Source organism: Calidris pugnax, unplaced genomic scaffold (genome assembly GCF_001431845.1).
Source record: "Calidris pugnax isolate Ruff unplaced genomic scaffold, ASM143184v1 scaffold103, whole genome shotgun sequence".
Lineage (NCBI taxonomy): Eukaryota > Metazoa > Chordata > Aves > Charadriiformes > Scolopacidae > Calidris > Calidris pugnax.
The window spans coordinates 17,176,803-17,199,947 of NW_015090990.1; the positions used below are offsets into that span (position 1 = coordinate 17,176,803).

Consider the following 23,145-nt stretch of genomic DNA (forward strand, 5'->3'; position numbering starts at 1 on the left):
CCCCCCCCGCCTCTCGGCGCCTTCGCTTCCCTGCGCGGTGCGGGCGGCCCCGGCCGGAGGCATTGGGGCGCCGGAGCCTCGCCCCGGGGCCCGTTGGAGCGGGAGCGCCGCCGGCGTGCGTGGGCCCCGCCGTGAGGCGGTGGCGGGGGAGCCGCCGGGCACACGGGGCTGCTGCTGTCCCGCCGTGCCTGCTCGGCTCCCGCCCTGCTGCCGGGGAAGGCCCGGCGGGAGGAGCTGGGGTTTGTTGGAGGCCGCTCAGCGAGGAGCTGGTGCTGCAGCCCTGGTCTGGCCTTGAGGAGCTGCGCTTCCCAGGCCTGTTATTTGAAGTGGCTTGTGCGTCTCTCTTTCAGCCAAGCAAGAAACTAAAAGTTCATGGTGTTTTGCTTTATTTCCCGAATCCTTTTTCTTCCTTTTTATTCTAGAAGTAACTCTGCAGAAACGCGACCCTTATATTTTCTTCTGGGTTTGTTTTAATCTTTTAGACATGCTCCGTTTACCTACAGTACTCCGCCAGATAAGGCCAGTGTCCAGAGCACTCGCCCCCCATCTAACACGAGCATATGCAAAAGATGTGAAGTTTGGAGCAGATGCTAGAGCCCTTATGCTTCAAGGAGTAGATCTTCTAGCAGATGCTGTAGCTGTCACCATGGGGCCAAAGGTAATGAAAGATTCTGCATTTTTTTTTTAATGTTAACTCTATGATCTGCTTAGAAACAACACAGTAGAAAAAACAGCTGTTAATTTTTCCTCGATGGAGCTGCCTGATTATCATCTGCAGATCTGTAACACAAAGATGTAGGGGTATGGACAGGCTACTGCAAGCAGCCATTTTTATCACCTGAACCACGACAATAGTGCATGTGTCTTTTGTAGTAACAAAGCAAAATGAATTGCATCACTGCAGTGTATTTGCTTAAACAGTTTGAAGGTTAAGGGGATGTGGATAATAGGTTACCATGGCTCATTGACAGTCTGTAACAAGGCAGTAGATAATTTACCTATCTATATCATGAGATGAGTTAATTAGTGCATGTGGATGCTTTTTTGGTTAGGGGGAGCCTGGGGGCATTTAGGTGTTTTTTTTAACAAATTACAGCTTTGTATCACTTTACCTCTTAGTATTAACAAGGTGAAAGAGACATTGAAAATGTAACATTGGGTTATCAGTGAAATTCCATGGCAGTGGTGTTTATTTGTGCTGCTTATAGGACAGAATATAGGGTAGGGTTCCCTGCAAAAGTAGCTCCTGTATTCTGCATAGTCATGCAATGTGCAGTAAGGCTTGAAATGAGACTGCTTTTTAAGGAAGAGACACTGATTTTCTTTGAGGTAATAGGAATCTCTGTTCTGTATGATAACAGCATGCGCATGGTAGCTCTTCTCAAGGCTGCTTAGCCTCTGTAAAATTAATCCATGTGTTTCTTGCACATCTTTGGTGCTCTGGTGGCACTATTCAAAGGCACAAATGCCATAAGCTGAGCAGATGAAGGTTAAGGAACAATGATGTCAGCAAGCTGTGGCTGTTTTCTCTAAAGGAACAAAGTTTAAGTTTAGTCAGTTAATTTAACTCTGGTTTTTTGGATCAGGCTACGTTGTGAGTGCCTAAGCATAGTTCTAATGCACTGGTTAAAGGGCAGTGCCTGATGCAACTTACTGCAACCTTGTGGGGCTTTTTTCCCAGTGTTCTCACTTTATCTGCTGTTCTCCATGTATTTGTAGAGATTTAGGGATTGTACTGCAATGCCTGATTCTGCTTCCAGCATTTTAAAGAAATATTCCTCTGGTGAGGAAACTTCCCTTCGGCGCTGTTCTGTATTTAAAGAAATGTGGTGTGCAGTCTGTCGCAATCTATTGCTACCAATGTGTTGGTTACTTTGTCAGAACTAGTTTATGCAAATGTTTGGATTCTTGACATGCAGGACCATTCAAAATGCATGTGTATTTACTGGTGGTGGTCATTTTTTTCAGACACACAGGTAAAAAGTGTTTGTCAAGTGTTAAGTCCTTTAATGTGATTGGATATAAGTAGATTTTGATGCACAGCTCGTCTCCAAACTACCAAACAAACTTTTGGAAGAAGACCATACCAAAATGGAGAGTAAAATTAGGCAAAAGAAGAGACTATATGAAGAAGTTATCAGTAGCAGGATCATTCAGAGAGAGTATTCTTGAAGCACTTTTAGACGTAGGAGAAGTTAGATCAAACAAAGTAGCAGTAAGAAGTCAGATTATGCATTATTTTGGGATAATTGTTTTATGGCACAGTTAGAATTATGTAAGCTCATGCACAAGTTCAACATGAGTAACTGAAGCCTAACAGTTCTTGTGCAGCTTTTAGGGCCAGTTGTACTTGAGGAGCAGCATAGCCTCGTGCCTGGCAGGAGTCCCAAGTTAGTGAAGCCATTGAGGCAGATGTGGGTGGGCTGTGTGCAGCAAGGAGCAGAGTGCGGCATGGCGGTGCGTGCTGCATGGGAGCCCTTAGCTGGCCTGCTTAGCACGTGATCCAGGCTCTGGCTGGAGCAGGAGCCGTGCTGGAGTGTGATCTGCTGCGGCAGTGTCTCAGCAGGAGCCAGCCTGGTCAGCCCTGGGCTGGACCTGACGGGGCAGGTGAGGGGACTCGTGCAGGGTCAGTTGGGCTGACGGTGGTGAGGTGAGGCAGTTGCTCTCCCTTGCCCTCTTCCAACAGCTCTGGCTGTCAGGATAGCTGAGAAGTTTCAGGGCAGCCATGAACCAGAGGTGGCTCTTCGCATTTCTGCTGCCTCCTGCTCTAACTGGGACGTGATTGATTGGGGCTGCTATTCAGGCTATTAAATTCATCTGGGAACAAGCAATCCTCTTGTGCAGGTGCATCTGCCCTGGGCTCCCTGTATGGTCCATAGTTGCCATATCCTATTGCATAGGATAGTCCAGCTTTTTGGTTGAATGCAAATACCAGCTGGGAGAAGAACAGCTTGTTAACTTGCAGTGTTTGAGAAATTATTGCAACACATTAACACAAAGTTGTTAAGTATTCTCAGTTCTCTTTGCTCATCACTAATAAGGTTTGCAAGTCTCTGCTTTTTTTTTTTTCTTCCCAGAATGTATAACGAATTGAGCTTTGTATTGCTGTTCTTCAATCACATAGTCTTTATTGTGATTTGATGGAGATTTTTGAAATTTAGTTCATGATGTTGTTATATCTTAATTTTAGGAGGAAATTTCAGTGTTAGAGGGGATATTTTGAATTATTTTTCTTTGTAAGTCCAGTCTTACTTTAGTTGCAGGCTTCTGAGTCTGTGGTATTAAGCATTATGGCTGAGGAATGAAGCCTCGTTCTGTGAAAGTATAAAACTTTTGAGCCATTTTTCCAGTTTTTGCGAATGTGTGGTACCAGTTTTGGTAATGTGTGTGCTTGAAAAAAGTCACAACTGAAAGCTCCGTGCAAGGGGACGTTTCTGCTTGGCTGTGGCTGTTCAAAAGGGTTTTAATCTTCAGTGGAACTCTTAGAGTAACGTGCTGTGGATTATGTGGCTTTGATTTAATATTTGTTCTTTGTTGCCCTAGGGAAGAACAGTTATCATTGAACAGAGCTGGGGAAGTCCAAAAGTGACAAAAGACGGTGTGACGGTAGCAAAGGCAATTGACTTAAAAGACAAATACAAAAATATTGGAGCCAGGTTAGTTCAAGATGTTGCCAACAATACAAATGAAGAAGCAGGAGATGGTACCACTACTGCAACAGTACTTGCACGTGCTATTGCCAAGGAAGGCTTTGAGAAGATCAGCAAAGGAGCTAATCCAGTAGAAATCAGGAGGGGTAATTTTTTTCCCTTGTTTTTAATGTTTAATTACTGTCTCTTTTCATGTTCCAAATCCGATTGGCTTCTTGAATAAGCTTCTGTCTTTTTGAAGAGCCACATAAAGCTTTATAAGAAGAGTGATGCATAGAAAACCCACTTGTTTCTGTTACATTACTTAATTGGAACAATTTTTCATGTTTCTAATGATTTTACTATTTTATATACAGTTAACATTTAATTTGTAATAGGTAAACTCCATTTAAAGCGACTTCTGCACTTAATTGATTTTGGATAAGTATATACATTTACTGGTGCCATGTAAATAATTTTGCCATAAATGTCAATAATGATGGAAAGTATGTCACACCAATTCCAAAAAATGATCACTAGGTGTACAAGTGACAGTATGGACCTCAAGCTGCCAGTCACTTGGTTTTGAACTTGCAAACTTGATGGGTGTTTGCAGTGTGGGCTTTGGTTTGAAACTTAACCTGTTTGAGGGGGGTGGGTTCTGTGCTGCATGCCCTGTTTTGTTCACTCACAAGCAATCCCTTCCTCGTTAGGGGTGATGCTTGCAGTTGATGCTGTCATAGCTGAGCTGAAGAAGTTGTCTAAACCTGTCACAACTCCAGAAGAAATCGCACAGGTAAGAAAAATAAATAAAATTTAAACCAAGTTTCTATAGCTAGTCTTCAGAAAAAGTTTTGTGAAGTCAGATTTAATGGAATTAAGTTGTGCATATGTGACACCTAAGTATTTTTTATAAATATATAAATATTCAGAATGTTTGATTGAATGATCTTTATGATAACATTTTCATTTTCTTGAGTTAAGATTCCTAGTGTTCCACCTTCAACTACACTGCTAGAAGTTAGTTCAGAAATAGGTGGGTTTTTTTATCTTCAAGTGTCTTTCCAAAAAGAGGTCTTAAAACATAAATTTATTTACTTGGGAAGAACTGAAGACAGCAAAGCTGTGTTTGTGGATGGGAGGGGATGGTGGGCTGCTGGGAGTGTGGCAGATCTGCTGTGGGAGGCTCAGGTGGAGGTGGGCACCAGAAGTGTTGGCCTTCATGGTACATTTCACCCCATGGCTGCAGATTCGGGTGGCCTGTGTGAGCTGCAGGAGTCTAGGGCACGAGATCTGGCCTAGGGCTTGAGCTGCCTGAGAGCCACTAGCCCTTCTGACAGAGTTCTGGGAGCCTGGTGTGGCTGTGCTACAGTCAGCTGTCTTGTCAGGAAATGTGAGAATTAAAAATGGTTATTCTGATTTTCTTAACAGTGAGGAAACAAATCACTTGTGAAATAAGACTAAATGACTTACTGTTTCAGGTTGCCACAATATCAGCAAATGGAGATCAGGAAATTGGCAATATAATCTCTGATGCAATGAAAAAAGTTGGACGAAAGGGTGTAATCACTGTCAAGGTAAGAACTGGCCGATACACAGACTGAGGGCACAGCGACTGTCTCTCTGCAGTCAGGGGCTGGCTTTTGTGGCCTGCAATGTAGCTGCTGCTGCTGCTCACGTACAGTATCTCACTGTAATTCCTCCCTCCCCAACTCCTTTAAATCAAGTTTTGATTACTGTCCCTTCTTATAATCCCTTTATTTTGAAGGAGGAAGCACATAAAACTGACGTGTGGTGCAGAGTCTTTCATTCTGTTGTGTGTAGTATGCTAAAAATATACTTGTGATTTTGGTAGTAAATAAGGGGTCTCTAATGTCAACTTTCTTGCATCTAAACAGGATGGAAAAACTCTAAATGATGAACTGGAAATCATTGAGGGTATGAAATTTGACAGAGGCTACATCTCTCCATATTTTATTAATACAACCAAAGGTGAGTTAACAGTGTTGTGTGCCAAATCCCTTACAACAGCTCCAGTAAGTTAGAAATAGTGGTTGCTGTTATAAAAACTTGACAATCTGTTATGTTACCTGGCATGGCAACAGGGCAGGTGAGTCCTTCCCCATAGGAAACTTTTAACTCTTGGTAAAAACTTGGAGTCTCTGTGGGGTCTACTCCCTCTCCCAAGTGTGGACAGTGATGCTGACACCAAGCTGGCCCTGCAACACTCCAGGGCAATGCAGAGTTCAAGTAGAGTCTTGGAGAAAAAACAATTTGTGTCTCTCTTTAAATGCCATTGAAAAGTGCAGCAGTTGCTCCAAAGTAGCTCCTTAAACTTAAGAGAATGCGTGATACATTTCTAAAATGGGCTTATTCATACAATGTCTGTTGTTTCTGCAGGGCAGAAATGTGAATTCCAGGATGCTTATGTTTTAATCAGTGAAAAGAAAATTTCTAGTGTACAGTCCATAGTTCCAGCTCTTGAAATTGCCAATTCTCACCGCAAACCTTTGGTCATTATTGCTGAAGATGTTGATGGAGAAGCACTCAGCACTCTGGTCTTGAACAGGTGAGGCTTAAAATCCATACTTTTAGATAAATACTGCTTTTTTGGTGTGTTTTCATTTTTCTAAAAGAAAACATACAAAAGCATGTATTTGCTGCAGTGTAGGAGTGTTGCCTATTCTCTTATCAGTACCAAAGAAACAGCAATTTTTGTACCTAGCGGTACTGTGCGTCAGTGCAGACACAATTTCAGTTGTTGCCCAACTAACTTTCTGAGCAAACCCAGATCTCTTTGTTTGCTTGATAGTTAGAGCTCTGCTGAAGTGACTGTTTTCAGTAGACTCGTTCTCTGAACGCATGTGGAATGTTGCTTTCTGAATTCTTCTCTTCAGGCTGAAAGTTGGTCTTCAGGTTGTTGCTGTAAAAGCACCGGGTTTTGGTGACAACAGGAAAAACCAGCTTAAGGATATGGCAATCGCTACTGGCGGTGCTGTAAGTAACCATGTTTTAATGGCTTTTTAGTCAAAGAAATGCTAACGGTATTTAATGTTTATTTTTAGGTCCGTGGTGTGTATTTGCTGTGTCGCAGGCTCTGTCCTGTTCTTTCAGAAATGTAACAGTAATGCTAATGTTGGAATCGTTGTGCTTTGTTTAAATGCGGATATTGCTTGTAACACAGCCCTGACCAACCTCGAGTAACGTGTCCTTGGAACTGACTGCGTTACACACCATTTCCTTACAGCCTCTAGGCTCTTAAAGGGGAAGGAGGAATCAACAAAACTTCTTAGAAATAGCAAAGCTTTCTTGTGGCTTTATAAAACTGATTGTCTCACAATTGCCCAGACTCGAGTATGGCACATGTAATTCTTCAAAATGTTTGGAATGGGCTGGGTAATTTTTTTTTGCACTCAACTTCTCAAATAGTTGATGTCCCAATTAGTGTTTCCTTTATAATGCTTTTTTTAATACACGCTTCAAAATCATAGCGTGATACTGGGATCCAAAGGTGGTTATTGAAGTCAAACATTAAGTTAACTGGAGCACAAAGTAACAAACTATCTAATTCTATTCTAAAGTGAGTTTAGTGCCGATATACTCATAACTTCTCAAAATCCAGAGAGAGCTCTGTAACACAGAGTTCCTGGGCACTTGGAATCAGTGAGTTACCCGAGTCAGGCGTGAGTGAGATCCATGAGGGCCAGTTTGTGTGGTACCTGTGTGCCTGACTCCCTGTGGGGAAGGGGAGAGTTGTGTTTCATTCAGCTGCAGCAGTGTGATTGTCACACTTCTAACCTGCTCTATGTGTTTGTGTGTCTAGAAATAGAAACTTCATGTATAGAGAAGCTGTGAATTCCAATGGTTCACGTAATTTGTTTCAGGTGTTTGGAGAAGAGGGTTTGACCCTAAACGTGGAAGATATTCAGCCTCATGACTTCGGTAAAGTCGGAGAGGTCATTGTGACAAAAGATGACACCATGCTTCTGAAGGGGAAGGGTGAAAAGGCTCAAATTGAAAAACGTATTCAGGAAATCATTGAACAACTAGAAGTTACCACAAGTGACTATGAAAAAGAGAAACTGAATGAGCGATTGGCCAAACTGTCTGATGGAGTAGCAGTATTGAAGGTGAGAGGTTACACTTCTTAGGGAAGTCTTTCATTGCTGAGCTGAGTTACTGCTGTGTGGTCATCTCATAACGTTAGCAGTTGATTTGGGTAAGGAATTTGGCTGCTTACAGCATTACACCTTGCTGTTTGGACCTTGGTGAAATAATCAACTAAAGCTGTGTGTTCAGGCTTCCTGAGTGGTGAGGTGCAGAACGCTGCCAGCGGGGGAGAGCAGGGCTTTGCTTTCTGGCACTTCTCAGTTGGCTGTGGAGTTGTGGCAGCAGTTCCGTAGCCAGCAGAACTTCCCCACCCCATCTCCTTGTGTGGACCTTGATGTCTGGCTGGCTTCTTGTAGGTTGGTGGCACAAGTGATGTGGAAGTGAATGAGAAGAAGGACAGGGTCACTGATGCCCTGAACGCCACCCGTGCTGCCGTAGAGGAGGGCATCGTGCCAGGCGGTGGCTGTGCGCTGCTTCGCTGCATTCCAGCATTAGATGCCTTAGCTCCAGCCAATGAAGATCAGAAAATTGGTAAGTAAATGCTTGAGAGGTGTTAAGAGTAGACTTTATTCCCTTCTGACACTTTATAAAATAAAATACAGATTGCTTTCGGGGAGTTTTTAGTTACTTGATCTTTAGAACCTCCTGTTCCCTGGGAATGGCAGTCCCCACTTTACAGCGGGAAGGAGCTTTCGCTGTGTCCCTGACCAGGATGTGAAAGAACCAGTGACAATAACAGAGCAGTACCCCCTGTGAAGAACTGCAAACTGGTGAAGGAAGAGTTGAGTTGAGACATTGCTGCCAGCGTTCTGAGACTTCATGTCTGCAGAGATTGTGTGGCAGATCAAATGGAAAAAGGCTTTGTGCCATGTCACAGTAATCTCCTTACTAACTTTTGCAGAAGTAAAACTAAAACACGTGTGAATGTCCTGCAATGATTTAATTTGTTGACAAACGTCAAGTAGCAGAGAACTTTTTTTTTTTTTCCCCTGGAAATGATAAAAATAGCTTATGTTCTTGCACAGAAGGGTCTCTTTTTGTAGGGATCTCCAGCACATGAGTGCCTTGGCAATAGGAGTAGTGAACATAATGTGTAATTCTAAACATCCTTTTTCTTACAGGCATTGACATAATAAAGAGAACTCTGAAAATCCCAGCAATGACTATCGCAAAGAACGCAGGTGTTGAAGGATCATTGATAGTTGAAAAAATCCTGCAGAGTCCATCAGAAGTTGGCTATGACGCAATGCTTGGGGACTTTGTAAATATGGTAGAAAAAGGAATCATAGACCCAACGAAGGTAACCTAAAATAGCCTTTAATTCTCAGCTTTCCTTCTTCCCAGCTCTCGTGACAGTCAGCAGGTATTAAGTTATTTCTTTCCTATTTTTAGGTTGTGAGAACTGCTCTGATGGACGCTGCAGGTGTCGCCTCTCTCTTATCAACAGCAGAAGCAGTGGTGACTGAAACTCCTAAAGAAGAAAAGGAGCCGGCAATGGGAGGGATGGGCGGGATGGGCGGAGGAATGGGAGGTGGCATGTTCTAACTCCTGGGCTGGGGAAGCATCACGAGCTGTGCTGTTTAAGACTGACAGATCTGACTTTAAAACCTTCAGATGTCAGTGCAGGAGGGTGGATAGTGACTGAAGTGAGGCTGGTGTTTAAAAGAATCACTGTAACCATCAGTTACTGGATTTCATTTAACACGTGTAATTGTTTACAGTCATTGTCCATGCCTACAGATAATTTATTTTGTATTTTTTGAATAAAGACATTTGTACATTCCTGATAAACTGGGTGCAAGATCCATCTACCAAGGTCCCGATTTAAACTTAAGGCACTTGATATTCTGTTTCAGAATTTCCTGGTGCTTGCCAGTAGTAGGAAGAACTTGGAAGCCACTGTGCGTGAGACTAGACAATTGTGTACAAAGTAGGCAAATATACAGTTATGTGACCTTTATGTAATAAAACAAACTGCTCAAAAGTTATGAAATGTATCACCTCATTCATCTGCACACAAAGCCATAGTCATGGGAGAACCTTGACGGTTTCCTACTTCTAAGATTTACTAGAAATCTGACACTTATGCTTGGAAATGACAGGGCATGTCCCTCCAGGAAACATTCCTTTGTCTAGAATGTTTCTCAGAAGTACAAGTGACTTTAATTTTGGTAAGAAATACCTAAGCTGAACTGGCAGTACAGTTCTTTGAAATATTAAAAAATGCTATGAAAATAAGGCATGTGCATTGACTTTATTTTGCCCTGACTTTATTTTGCACCATCCTTCCACGTGCCGGAACAGGCCCAGTGCATCTCACAGCGCTGTGGGAGGGAACGTGCCCCGAGGACATGAAACAGGTAAGTTGTCTTTGCTGAGAAAGGGTTGTGGGGTTTTTAAATACTTCTCTTGCTCGGGTGCAGTTTGTGGTTACTTCCAGTCTTGTGTCCCAGCTTTCTGGTAACGGGCTCCAGGATTTAGTTTGAATTACTTTGCACTAGGTGCTGTTTTGCCCTTAAAAATGACAGCTTTGCCAACTACTGTGTTTTTTGACCTGACTTGGCTGATAACAATGCTCGAAAGTCTTTTCTCCCTCCTTTTCAACTCCCCTTTCCAAACTTGTGTACGTTTTTCCTCTGTCTCAACAAACAAAATTACTTCACAACTTCTCAGTGCTTTAAAATTGACCTCTTACTCCAGCTGTCACTTTCCCCAGCTTCCTACCTTTAGGAAGAACTATCCTTCACAGACAGGGTGTGTGAAGGGCAGTTCAACTGCTCTTTCTGGAAAAGGATCTACATGGTCTGAACGGCTTCAGGCCTGGCTCTGTCCTGAAGCATCCCTTCCTATGTTATTTCACACCCTGCTCTGTGGTAACTGTGTGGGTTGCGGACGCTTTGGAGAAGGGACCAGCTTCATAACCTGTCCTGAAGCTTCACCTAATTCCAGTAAAGAACAATGGTAATGCAGGGCAGCACAGAGAGAGCGCTTAAACTGTTACAGCCTATTCACTTCAGAATGGAGAGTATTAATGTAGAGAATACAACTACTGAAAACAATTAAGGTAGCTGCTAATCAAATGGTACTGAACTAAAACCTAAGAGCTAAAGTGTAGCTCTCTATTCTGTTTTTTAATGACAACTGGCCTGAGGTGTGCTTAGCCTGCAGTAAGCAGAGGACACTTCCTTCCCGGGGGCAGCACTGTGGTGCAGAATGTTGTACGTTCGTGCCCCAGCTCTCAAAGAGGTAACGTCTATTTACTTGGTTTAAAATTGTTGGAACTGGGACCTGTTTGCCTTGGGTTATGGTGGATACATCTCACTTAACTGCAGTGCGTAACAGTGAAAGAGCCTCCCAAACATACTGCAGATTTGTAAGTGGCCAGAGCTAAGGGCCACGTGGCTATAGCTGAAACTGCTCAGTTTACAGTACTCCTCACGTTTAACTTCTGACAAGTCAAGGGTGTTAAGGCTGCGTTGTTGTTCCTATTGCCCTTGCTGGTTGGAATTCCACAGCAGCTGGACACTCCTGACTTACCCTTGTCCTTCATTTGGATTAAAAGCACCTGCTGTTTGATGCTTGACAAACTGTTCCTACTCCCCACAGCCAGAACCTCAGTTTCCCTCCGCTTGGCACGGGTTGGCCGTTAGGTTACAGTCACACAACTAATAACTTAAACTTGAGTTAATATGTTACAATGCTGAAAAAAACAAACCAACAACCATAAGCTTGGATAAGGCAGAACTTACAACTGTGATTACACAAGTTAATCGGCAGCCTGAGACATCCTGTGTTACAGTAGCTGACGACTGTCTGTTACTGGTAACACTTAAAGTTGCACTTGATTGCAGCTTGAACATTCTATATACATCTGGCTGAACAGGTGGGGTTTGTACAGTATAAAGTCACACACAAAGCTCAGATATGAAATAAATGCCCCGAAGGAGGAGCACGGCACCTCTTGTACAAACAAAGTGTACAAACAAGTTTATAATGGAGGTCGTTACAATCTTCCCTTTTAAGTCTGATGAACTTCATGAAGCATTAGCTCCCGAGGTATGGTTGTTTCTGGGCCATGGAGTTTGGAGGCTCTTCTTTCAAATGCAGCCACCATCTGCTTTACCACTTCATCAAAAAACAGCGTAGCGAGTTTTGAGTGTAAAAGTGAACGAAATTCGAAAGAAACCTGTTTAAGAAAACAGAGAAGAATTGTTTTTCTTGTATCTATTGTTGTGGTAAAATGCTGTTACAAATATACAACTTAATAAAAGAATCTCCAGTTAGTCTAAAAGTAAGCTGTGGGAGAAAGAACAGTTAAAACCGAACTACAGGTGAGTGTGTCTGTGAAGAAAAGCCTCATTCCTTGGTCATGGGACTGTCCCCTGGGCTTTTCAATTAGCAGAATCGTTTTGTTCAGTTCTCTGAAGTAATCATTTCTATTTACCTAAACTAACTGTAGTTTACTTAATAAATGATACATCACAAAACAGAAGTAAAAGATTTGGGATAATGAAAAGCTACTGACAAACAGTAACTTAGTTACTTGTGCACATAATTCACTTGGGAACAAAAGTTATCTGAAGAAAATGCAGCAGACTTACAGGTAAGCTGGAGCAAACCCAAGAGGCATTTAAAAGGGGCGTCTAATAGTAACCTAGTCAATACCAACATTCTAAATAATTTTTTTCCATCTTGGTAGCTATAGTTATATTATGTTCAAGAGCAATTTACTGACTACAGCTATAAATTTGCTTGTGTGTGCCGTATCTCCTACCTGAGCACCTCGACCTTGGCTGTGCTGAGGCAGGCAGTCCGTGTCAGAGTACAGCCATACTGGTGAAAGCCTCTGTACTGAGCCCTCGGGCCTCCTCCGGCAGTGCTCAGAACTGAGCTTCTACGTTTTCTTTTAACTACTGAATCCTGCAGTTAAACTGAAGCTACTGTAGTGGTTAGCAGTTATGGCAGGGGCACAGGGATTCCATTTTCCCCATCCTCAAAAGAAATAAGTAACTTTTATGTTAAATAGCCTGCAATTATGCTTTTGTGCTGTGCTGGCCTTTGGTCTAGTTAAATAATGTTCCCCTAAGGCTATGGAATCCCACTGCTGTGGAACACACAGCTTCCTAAAGTGAGTACAGAGTTTTCAGGAAAATAAAAATGTTGCTCTTCTGCGATTTTATCTATCAGTCCTGCTACAGCATGTCTTTTGGATTGAGATGTAAGTATTCTTGTCATTTCTGGGAAGTCAGCAGATTAAATGCCAAATGGAGCAAATACAGCTTCTCTCGAGTTGCTTATGCATAATGCATATTAACTGCAAAGTACAGAAGTAATTAAACTCCTTGGACTGCAGGCCAGGTATAACTTCATTTACATTTGCTTGACCTCAAGCTTCAGTAACATGAACGTGCCTTTTGGAAGCCTGAGAGTTGGTGTGTAGAGCACGTGGAGTTCTGCAGAGTGGGGTAAGGAGTCTGGCATCATACTCATAACTGTGCACACACGTGAGGTGTGTCATACACTTAACGAAGTCTGCAGGTGGTAAAAATGGTGTTGAGCTTCAGTCTATGTACCAAATCGTTTAAGAGCTGAAATCAAACTCAAGAAGTTCCCTGCTGTATGTGTGTGTCTCCTGGCAGCAGGCTGGCAAAACAGTGCCAGCAGCACTTCTTCTTGACATCAAAGTTTTTCTCTCATAAGGATCTGTAATTGCACAGTATGTTTTGAGAAGTTTGTTGTGAAATGCTTATCTCTATCTGCACAGGCCCAGAGGCAAGCAACACAGCAGGTCAGCAACTGGCAGAAGTTAGAGTCCTTAAGGACTTGTCTTTATGAGGCAACCCCCTGCTCATCTGGCTACCTTTGCCTCTGCTACCTCAACATGGGGTAAGTAGTAAGAAGTATCAATAGCGTTTCCCCAGGAAAGTGAAAATGTCCAATTTAAGTCCAGTTTTACCTCCCTTTAACTGAAGTTCTTGTCCTGAAATGTCAAAAGGTGGCTTTGGTATGGGGGAGAGAAAAGTTTTCCTCACAAACTCAGTATTTAGATTATGGGGTATAAACACTTGCTTAATTCAACTTTTCTCAACTGATTTATGTTTTGGGTTAAAAGCTAGCTTATGCACTGCACAGTAGCAACTGGCACTTATTTACCTGGAGAAATTCAAACACTACAAGCAAATAACATGCAAACTTTACTGACAAATCCTATGACAAATTTGGTTTTTGTAGTGTCTATGGATTCCTTCTTACAGTTGAACTGTACAAAGCACAATACAGCAATAAGCTGAAAGTTATTAAACCAAGGAGATTAATGTGCTGGTTTATAAATACTCCAAAAGCTCTCTTTCCTATTTCCAGACAATAATTTTGAAAGTAGGGTATCCCAGTAGATGGCAGCAGGATGGACCCATTTCTGTGTACTTTTGTAGCCTGTTCTATTTCAATCCAACACCTACTCTTAACACTATAAAATGTAAGAAAGATGGGACGGCAGACTAAAGAGACAAAATGGAAAAGCAGTAACTGGAGTGGAAAGCAATGTGTCTAGAGTACCAAGCTAAATTAGATACTAGTTTTTAAGAGCAATAGTCTCTAGCTGCAGTGATATCCCATCATAGAGTAGAAAGACAGCACAAATCTGTATAATACCCGTATTATAGAAGGAAGTAAGACTTAAAATGCATGAAAGAGTAGAATTGGAAGCCAGGAAATTAAAGTGACCAAACTGCAGGCCAAACAGGACAGATGGGAGAATACCCACTTTCTGGTACCAAGAGCACTTAGGCTGTGGAATAATTAAAGGAAATAGCAATATATGTTTAGTATTTCTCCCTCTGTATTTGACAGTCTTAAAACCAGCATGTTTAGAATTGTACGGTGAGAAATACCAATCCCTAGATTGTTTCTTGACAGGGGGGCACCTCACAGAAGACCACTGACTCTAAAGGAAACTGTAGTGGTTCCTATGTGGTAAAATTTGAAAAAAAAAAAAATGTGTATAGGAGTGATTAAAACTAACTTGTTTTCTGTGTGTCTGCATTTAAAAAATTAGTACCAGCCATTTAAAAAACAAAACCAACAACCAAAACCACGGTTAAAGATAGTGTTTCTAGGCCCCATTACAAACTGTGGTGGTCTTAATTACAATACTTACTGAAAAATCCAATGTACATGTCCTTGGATAACCAGGGATACCTGGGCTGAAACGCCATACTGTTTCCAAGTGATTAAATAGTTTTCCGTCTGTGCAGGATGCCTTAAAGAAAGTTTAAGAAGTCAAGCTATAATTAGGATTTTACAGACGTGACAAATTGGTATTGCTGAACTTTGCATTTCCATTTTGTTATATCGTGAAGGTCATGGCATAGTTAATTTTTTTTCTTAAAGTGCAGGCAGCATAAGATCCTATTTGCAGAGTGTCATTTATGGCAAAGTAACTGGAATCCCTTTTAAGGGAAAGGCAAAATTTTTGTGCTGAGAGTCATAAAACAGATCTCTAGCGTGACGCATAGAACACCAAAATAATGCTAATGCTATATACCAGAATTTTGAACAACGCTGTTTTAAACAACGGATATGGATATTTACTAGGTTTTGGGTGGGGATTTTTTTCATTACATGTACAGAATGTTTCATATACTGATATATAGACTGGTACTCTTGGGCTATAGGAACACTTAACATTAAAAACAAACCTGATTGAAGACAAGCTTTAAAATTCTTCTGTCACAAGGTACTATTGCCAGGAGCTACCATGAATTCAGAAAGACTACATACTAAAGTCCATAATCAGCTTATATGTTGGCTTTTAGCTATCAGCAAGCCATACTTAACTAACATTTCAGGAGTGCTTGCATATAATCCTACTTTAAAACAATAAAGTATTTGCAGTAGTTGACTTCATAGTTTTCATGACAATAAGGTCCTTATCTTCACTCATTTTGCTTTTAGCACATATGGCTAAGTTTGTGTAGCTATATTTAAAATAGAAAAAGACAGAAAGACACATACTTCAAAATCATTCAAATACATCATCTCAGTTATCTTGGCATTTCTAGAGAGAATTCCTGTAACTGTTTTGTAATGCTTTTTTTACAGGTCTTACTGTTACCACAAGCAGCTCTGCTCCAACAAGACTACCCATGATGAATAGCTGTCGCTTGTAGCTTGGAAGCAGTGATAAGGTAAGCCATCTCCAAGACTAATCAGCAGCACAAAAATACCTACATTTTTCTGCCCAGGAATGAGATTGAGTGTCTTGCTAGTTCTACAACAGAAAGGGAGGAGGTAGAGGGAAGATTGGACATGAAGAGCTGGGCTTGTTTTCCTGCTGCTGCCAAAAGGGCAGGAAGAATGGGAAAATTGCCAGTGTGTCCTCCTTGCTCCCAACCTTATAAGTAGCAAACTCACTCCGTGCTTTCCTCCGTGGCAAGAACTGCGGCTACCAGTGTGATTTTTCCATTGCTCAAGCAGTGCTGCCGTAAGCAACAAATCCACGCTCGTTTTGTCGCCACCGGTAGCCTGCTATGCTAGACCACCATGCAAGCTACCTTTGCCCAGGGTTATTTCTGAAGACAGTGAAGTAGTCCAAACACACAGTCACTTCTCTAGAAATGTTCCTACAGTCACATGAACATCACGCAAACTTCTAGGAAAAATAATCCCAGCAGAGAAAATATTAGTAAGTCTAAGAGGTAGAAACCTGAAGCAATGGTTCTCCTCACCACTTCCAGGATCTTCCCTCAGACCAGAAATCCTCTTTTGAGTGAATTGGAGGGAAAAAGAGTAAGTCAATCTGATAGCTATGTGGAAAAAAAAGCCTGTCTTGTCAGGGAAGAGTAGAAAGGGAAAGCAGTCAGCATGTAAAATGCAGATTTTCCATTGTAGCTGTTCAACTTTATTAAGAAAGGGAGAAAGATATAGCTTTCTTTCCAGAATAAGTGCCTTGAATAAAAGCACTTTGCATACTCCCTCTCCAATTCATATCTCGCCTGCACTTAAGAAACCACATTTCTGTTTTGAGCAGTGTCTCTTAAGAGGAAGCCTAGAAAAGAATAGTGAAATAGGATATCTAAACAATTATCTTGAACAGCAATCAACTATCGTAATTCCAGTAGTTATCCCCAAAAGTAGTATCTGCCACATGAAGGGAGAGGAAGCTTTTCTACAATCCATTCTGAGATGTTTCTGACCAAAACAGATTTAAACTTACAAGGCAAACTAGTCAGAAGAACCAGACATCATCTAACATTTCTTCCTTAATGTTTTTAACTATTGCTCTTGCAAAGCTGAAAGGAGAAGAAATACAACTGCTTCACTTCTGAACAAATTAATTCTAAAAAAAAAAAAATGAGCTTTAGATCAACTCTGCTGTCTTACACAGGATAACAAGTCCTTCAGAAGATCCTACACTTAAGTTTAAGACTTCTCATATTAGCTAGTTAAAACTATCGGAAGAGAAGTAATGACAGATAGCAATTTTAAGGCAGAAGCAGCTACAGTTGTCAAAATTAGTATTGACTTAAGTCATCTTTGCATTTAAAAAGGTTTGGACAAAATTTTAACAGAAGCACAACAAAAATTATGTATCTTCATTAACGGCTGCAAGTTTCTCCAGCAAAAAGGAAATTAAAAAGCCCTCATTTGGCAGCTTATGTTTAAAAGCACATTCAAATTCTCTCCAGTTAACCTGTGTTTAAGCAAAAGCAACACAAGTTTTGAGCCACAAAAAGCACTTCCAGCATCAGTTTTGTTTTGAAGCACCAGTGAATTACTTGAGTTTCAACAAGCAAAAGTTACAGCTAAGAAATAGAAAAGAGGAAAAAAAAAAAAGAAAAAAGAGTTACCTTAACTAAATGTGGTCTCACTAGGGTAACAACCGATGTATACCTCTCTACTACCGGAGGGAATCCTATTTCTAGCTGTGCTTTGCAGTATCCAGAGCGCTTCGATAATATATCTGACTTCTTACACCAAGGAACAAATAGTTTGTAATTCTCCACAAGTGCAACAACTTCATACATTTCCTGCATAGAATACCTGAAAAAGAAACACAGATGTTATTTACAAGGTATTTTAACTTCAAGTTCAGTATTAAAAAGTTTCAAAGATGATATAAATGGCAATTTTGAAGGTGAACATACAGTTACCTGAAAACACTACCACTGTTTTTGGAAATTAAAAAGAGAAAAAAAAGTAATGAACTGGTAAAAGTCTTTGAATAAAGATGCAAAACACCACACAACATCCAGCAGTAAAGTTAGTCAACAGTGAACCTGGTTTCTGCTACTTTCTGCAATATCAGGTAAATATGCATATGATTTGAATGGAAAAATAGTTTTCCCAGCACAGCCATGTCTTCATTTAGATACATCTTAGATATTCCACATAAGAAATCCACACTTCATGGCTACCAAGAAAAGGTGTCTCAAAATGAAAATACTGTATTTCATAAGGTTTAAATAGAGGAACACTGCATTCCTTATTTTAGTCCAAATTAAAAAGTGTAATTAAAAAAATACATGTAATGGAGAAACCTCGCAGCATCACAGAATGGCTGAGGTTTGAAGGGACCTCTGGAGGTCACCTTGTCCAACCCCCCTGCTCAAGCAGGATATTGAAACTGTATAAAAGAATATGATGGCAACATTTTAGTTCATTCTACTGTAACATGGCAAAGTATTACATATCTATGGTTTTTAATTTTTAGACTTTTGACTTAGAAAAGAACTGAAGCACATGATTAATTCCATCTGTGTTTAAAATGAAACCTATGTTCAACAGTGAGTACTATTGGACAAAGGTTCTTTTTAAGTGATTATGCAAAATCTGTTGCAGTTCAAGAGCTATCACATAACCCAGTGTTAAGCATAGTCAACAAATTTATGCTAGTAAATAAATAGTTCATACTGTTGAGCAGAGACTGGGGACAGTTCCCAGTCTCATTAAATGTACTGGAATTTTCCCACTAGCTTTAAGGCAAATAGGACTTCAAAACATTTTTCTATATGCCTAAGTTATTTTATCACACAATTAATTATTTTCCTTCCTTTAAAGAAAGAAGAAAATCCCAAGAAGTGAGAAGTACAACATAATATAAATGCAAACATTAGCAGGTATTTGAGACAGAAGGGAACAAACAGAGTTTTCACACAACTGTTGGTTTGGTCCCATTTCACTAGATGAAGTTAATAGTTATCCTATGCTTCTGTTTTGCCATGGAATAGAAGGGTTATTTCTGCTGTTTTGTTCTATGATGCAGGGGGTTTGGGTTCTTACAATTTTTCATATTCAATTTCAGATTGGAAAAGCTTAATTTCTACAAATTATGAAATAAAAATTCCTTCCAATTTGGTAGAGTCGTAGGGGCATGTGTCTTCAGGGATGCTCAGTCTTTGAAATTCTAGTGTTTTGGATTAATCACAGCAAACACAAAATCAATAAGCATATAAGGTCTCTTTCCACACTTCTATACAAACCCTATAATTCTTCTTTCAGAATATTCTTTTCTTTTATTTACTAGCGGAGCAGCAATGTTGAAGAAAGTTCTTGAAAAGGTATGGCTCATTACAGGTACTTGCAAAGGAGCAGCTCTGGTCATCAGAATACCACAAGAAGCCAAGTGCCTGCAACAGTGAAAGTGCTTTTAGATATGTTTCATATCAGCAAAATAAATAACAACACATTCAGGGGAGACAAACAATCAGTTGTATAACATTCAACATGATTGAATGTCAGAAAATGTCAGATTCAGACGGAAAACCAAAGGCTCGTAGCAGTATATAAACTGTTAAAAACACAAGGGGATTTTTTTTTTCCCCTTAGGAGAAACTAAAAATAGCCCCCAGTCACGAGAAAAGTAACTGGCAGAGTAAAATACAAAGGCTCCCATTAAATATAGGCTTCCTGGCAGCCTGAGTTCATGTACAAGCCTCATATGCACTTAATTTGCAGAACAGGCTTTCTTAATATCAAAATCAAGGCATAGCCTGCAATACTTTACCCTTTTGGAATACGCAAACAAGAGAAGGTTCCCCTTGGCGATACAAAGTTGAACACTGCCATAATCTCTCTGCTGCCTTCCTTCTCTTAAAAGGACAGTTTCCCTTTCAAAGTCCTTTCAGAAAGTGCATTGCCTATCCAGCTTTCAAAATTTCCTTCAAAAAATACCATGCAAAACTTTCAACACTGTCTTTCCATAAATAAAAGTTAATAAATTACCTTTAAAAATGTTGGCAATTCTAAGACTGCACCTCAATGTTCTCAGTTTGTGAAAATCTACACTAAAACCTAACAAATATTCATTATGATTAATAGGTCTATTCTGCCAAATTATTGATTTTGCCTAGATCAAGTCAGTTATGAAGCAAAAAATCACCTCAAAAGCTCTGATTTTTGACAGCAGGAAGTTAAAAATGCCACTATCTGCTGTCAGTGTTTCTACAAATGTAAGCTAAAGTGCAAGCTAGGTCTTTTTCTGTCCTTTCTCTAATTAAACAATCAGGACTGCAGTTCTGGATTCATGCAGTCAAAAATGGAACCAATCTTCCCCACTAAGCATTGGGTTTGTTTGTTTTGTTGGGGCTTTTTTTTTGTTGTTTTGGTTTTGTGTTTGTTTTTTTTTTTTAAACACAATGGACAGATAGATGCTGTTTCTGACAAACCACTATAGTAGTCTAGCAAATGACAGTTACAAATTTTAAACAGCTACAATTATCATTAACATGTTATTTAAAAACCAACATAACTTGAATTCCAAGGAAATGCAGTAATAACCCAGGACTCACCACATTAGCTTATACGGTCACAGTATTAAGAGACAGGTAAATAATAAATTGGTATTGAGTTTGGAGAAAAATAATCACCATCATCAGCTGATTAGAAACAATCCCTACAGACTTTTTATAAAAGAAAGAAGCAACTGTGATACAAAGCAAGCTGACTGACAACACAGATTGTAATCACTGCAGTTGAAAAGGAACTACTTGAGATGGGTCAGAAGTATGGTGTCAAAATTAAGAAAGAATAGGTCAACTTTAAAAGTCTTTAGACAGCAAGGTGTGCAAATGTTTGCAACTGTATCTAAAGGGACGTGGACATTGTCTGGTTTTTTTCCATACAGACTGGACAAGACTGTTAAGGAAAGCATTGCTGTGACAGAAAGGGCTGGAAGGGTGCCAGTAACATTATAGCTGCCTCAACCAGATTCATAGAAAGTGTTCAAATGTTTGGACCAGACTTCATTCCGGAGAGCTGATTTAAATCACTTTCTGCATCTGGGGCTACATATAGTACACAGTCCAAACGAGCTGCCAGGTTTCTTCTCTCGGTTTGTTTTTTACTGTAATGCTACAGCAGTATATTGTTTCATACAGTTTTATCTAGACTTGCTTCAGCTACAAGGCTGAAAAACAATCTTTTAGCTGTGCCGTAAGACAATGTCCTTTTCCCAACTATATTGCTATTCAAGGAAGGCAAGGTTAAAGGAAGTTATAATTCTAACAAACATGGTGAGACTTCATCCCTCTCCTGATTTTATCTGAATACAAACAAATGCTATGGGAATGTGCTGTGTTCAGTCCCAGTTCAGAAAAGCATACCTCTTCAAGAAATCACAAAAGCAGGGATTTCAATGGACTCTCACACATGTTTTTGTGAACCTGGTCAAGGCCACAGAAGACAAGCTAAGTCCATACCAGAATTCAGACACACCTACCACCTCTTTATTTATCCTCTGGCAGTAAATACAGCCATATCCACTCTGACTGCTCTCACTGGCATAATTCAGTTCCTGCAACTTGCTGCATTCTCTCTAAACATTTGGGCACTGATCACAGTATCACCTGACCTCCACAACCTGAAAAGGAAGCATTTACTGGTGTATGCTAAACATACATAAGTGATCTGTATTCAGTGATTATTTTTAATAGCTACAAAATTTTAAAACCCTAAAATCAGCATATTTTTGGAAAAAGAGATCTCCAACTCATGACTATAAAGACTGAAATTAGCGGTGAGAGCATGCCAAGGCAACTGTGTTTGCTGTTATCCCAACTGTTACTCCCATAACGTTAGTGATATCTGGTGGCCATTTGACGGTCTGTGAGACACGAGTTAATCTCACTCAGATTCTTTGTCAACAGCTGTTCACATCCCAAAAAATGAGCATTGCCAATAGGCGTCCTCATTAGCATCTCAGTCTGAATAAGCACAAGAGACTAATTTACCACCTGAGTCCTTGAAGTCTGCTACTCAGCGCAGTAAAGGGGCCGCCAAGTTGCCAACAGGTACAGAATGTACGCCAATGACAACTGCAAGACGTGAAAGGATACCCGGCTTCAAGGCTACAAATAATACAGTGCCATTTGGGATTCAGCTTGCACTTGCTTAAAACCAGCTGCCAAGATTCTTGCAGCTTACATGAGAAACATTTTCAAACTTGGGTTGCAACCAGTTACTTAATGAGCTTCCTTTTACTGCACACCCTTTCCACTAATTGATTTTGCCCTCAATTCAGAACTCTAATATATTGATTTACAAAATAGCAATTTTTGTTTTTTACCAGGATTGAACTATTTGAACATCGCAAACACATCCTAAATATTAAAATAAAAAGGATATACAGTAAGAAATGGGGTCCAAGATGACAGATTATATCATTGCACAGTAATAATTGTCAAATGACTGCTTGACATTTGACATCATGAACCAATCTCTATTCCACTTTTTCACTGTTTTTATGAGGATGACAGTAAGACTTGGAATTTAACAAAGAAACACAGCAGCACTGCCGTAACAGTAGTAACAGGTGAACCTTTTTTCCTCCTCTTTTAAGATTTTCCAATTACACTCTCTCATGTCTGCTTGTTCTTTTTCTTCCAGCTATAAGACCAACTGTTCTCCCAAAGCACATTTTGTTTCCCAAGTTGTTCCAGCCAGCCTTACATGTGATAAGGGGATAAGGAACTGGCTGCATTATCTGAAGTGGAAAACATCTGGGCGTTTTACAGAGTTTTTAATTTCTTTTATGGATTGCTCAAAAGTTTTGCAACTGATTCAAGAAAAGAAGAGGCAAGTTTATAGTCTGAAAATCATCTGTTCTTCCACCGACACAGAGTCAGCAGCCATCGCAGCCGAGGGCGCCTGAGCTGCCCCCGCGGAAGGCAGGAAGGTGAGGCCCTGGGCGCACCTTCCCTCTCCCCTTCCCCTAAGCCGCCACTTTCTCCCCGGGGCAGCACCGCGCTCCCCTGGGCCGGGCAGGGGCTCGCCCAGCACCGCCCCGCGGGCTGCAGGGCGCCCGGGACCGTTCACTCCGGAGCCGACCGAGGGACCGCGCGCCTCAGGCGGCCCCACCCCGCCCCGGGGACACCGCGGGGCCGCCCGGTGGGCTGCGTGGAGCCGGGGC

The 23,145-nt window shown here is 40.9% G+C and overlaps 2 protein-coding genes across 2 annotated transcripts; one reads left to right on the top strand and one right to left on the bottom strand.

Annotated features, from left to right (window-relative positions):
- The first annotated feature begins 460 nt into the window (after positions 1 to 460).
- On the top strand, positions 461 to 9,977 carry HSPD1 (heat shock protein family D (Hsp60) member 1). The gene is made up of 11 exons (XM_014954395.1): positions 461 to 658; positions 3,544 to 3,796; positions 4,343 to 4,425; positions 5,111 to 5,206; positions 5,528 to 5,621; positions 6,030 to 6,198; positions 6,527 to 6,626; positions 7,514 to 7,759; positions 8,096 to 8,270; positions 8,861 to 9,039; positions 9,132 to 9,977. Exons 1-11 carry the CDS (start codon positions 485 to 487, stop codon positions 9,282 to 9,284), a joined length of 1,722 nt encoding a protein of 573 aa, XP_014809881.1. The 5' UTR covers positions 461 to 484; the 3' UTR covers positions 9,285 to 9,977.
- On the bottom strand, positions 9,467 to 19,985 carry COQ10B (coenzyme Q10B). The gene is made up of 4 exons (XM_014954397.1): positions 19,220 to 19,985; positions 17,588 to 17,780; positions 14,896 to 14,997; positions 9,467 to 11,925 (listed from the first exon to the last, which is right to left on the bottom strand). Exons 1-4 carry the CDS (start codon positions 19,339 to 19,341, stop codon positions 11,758 to 11,760), a joined length of 585 nt encoding a protein of 194 aa, XP_014809883.1. The 5' UTR covers positions 19,342 to 19,985; the 3' UTR covers positions 9,467 to 11,757.
- Positions 19,986 to 23,145: the final 3,160 nt, after the last annotated feature.

Excerpts from the sequence above, each read along its gene's own strand:
- HSPD1 (XM_014954395.1), top strand. The coding sequence starts at position 485 with ATGCTCCGTTTACCTACAGTACTCCGCCAGATAAGGCCAGTGTCCAGA. Across the intron at positions 3,797-4,342 it reads TCCAGTAGAAATCAGGAGGG|GGGTGATGCTTGCAGTTGAT; the intron begins GTAATTTTTTTC and ends CTTCCTCGTTAG. Across the intron at positions 6,627-7,513 it reads CAATCGCTACTGGCGGTGCT|GTGTTTGGAGAAGAGGGTTT; the intron begins GTAAGTAACCAT and ends AATTTGTTTCAG.
- COQ10B (XM_014954397.1), bottom strand. The coding sequence starts at position 19,341 with ATGACCAGAGCTGCTCCTTTGCAAGTACCTGTAATGAGCCATACCTTT. Across the intron at positions 17,781-19,219 it reads TCTGAAAGAAGAATTATAGG|GTATTCTATGCAGGAAATGT; the intron begins GTTTGTATAGAA and ends TTTCTTTTTCAG. Across the intron at positions 11,926-14,895 it reads CATGTACATTGGATTTTTCA|GTTTCTTTCGAATTTCGTTC; the intron begins GTAAGTATTGTA and ends TTTCTTAAACAG.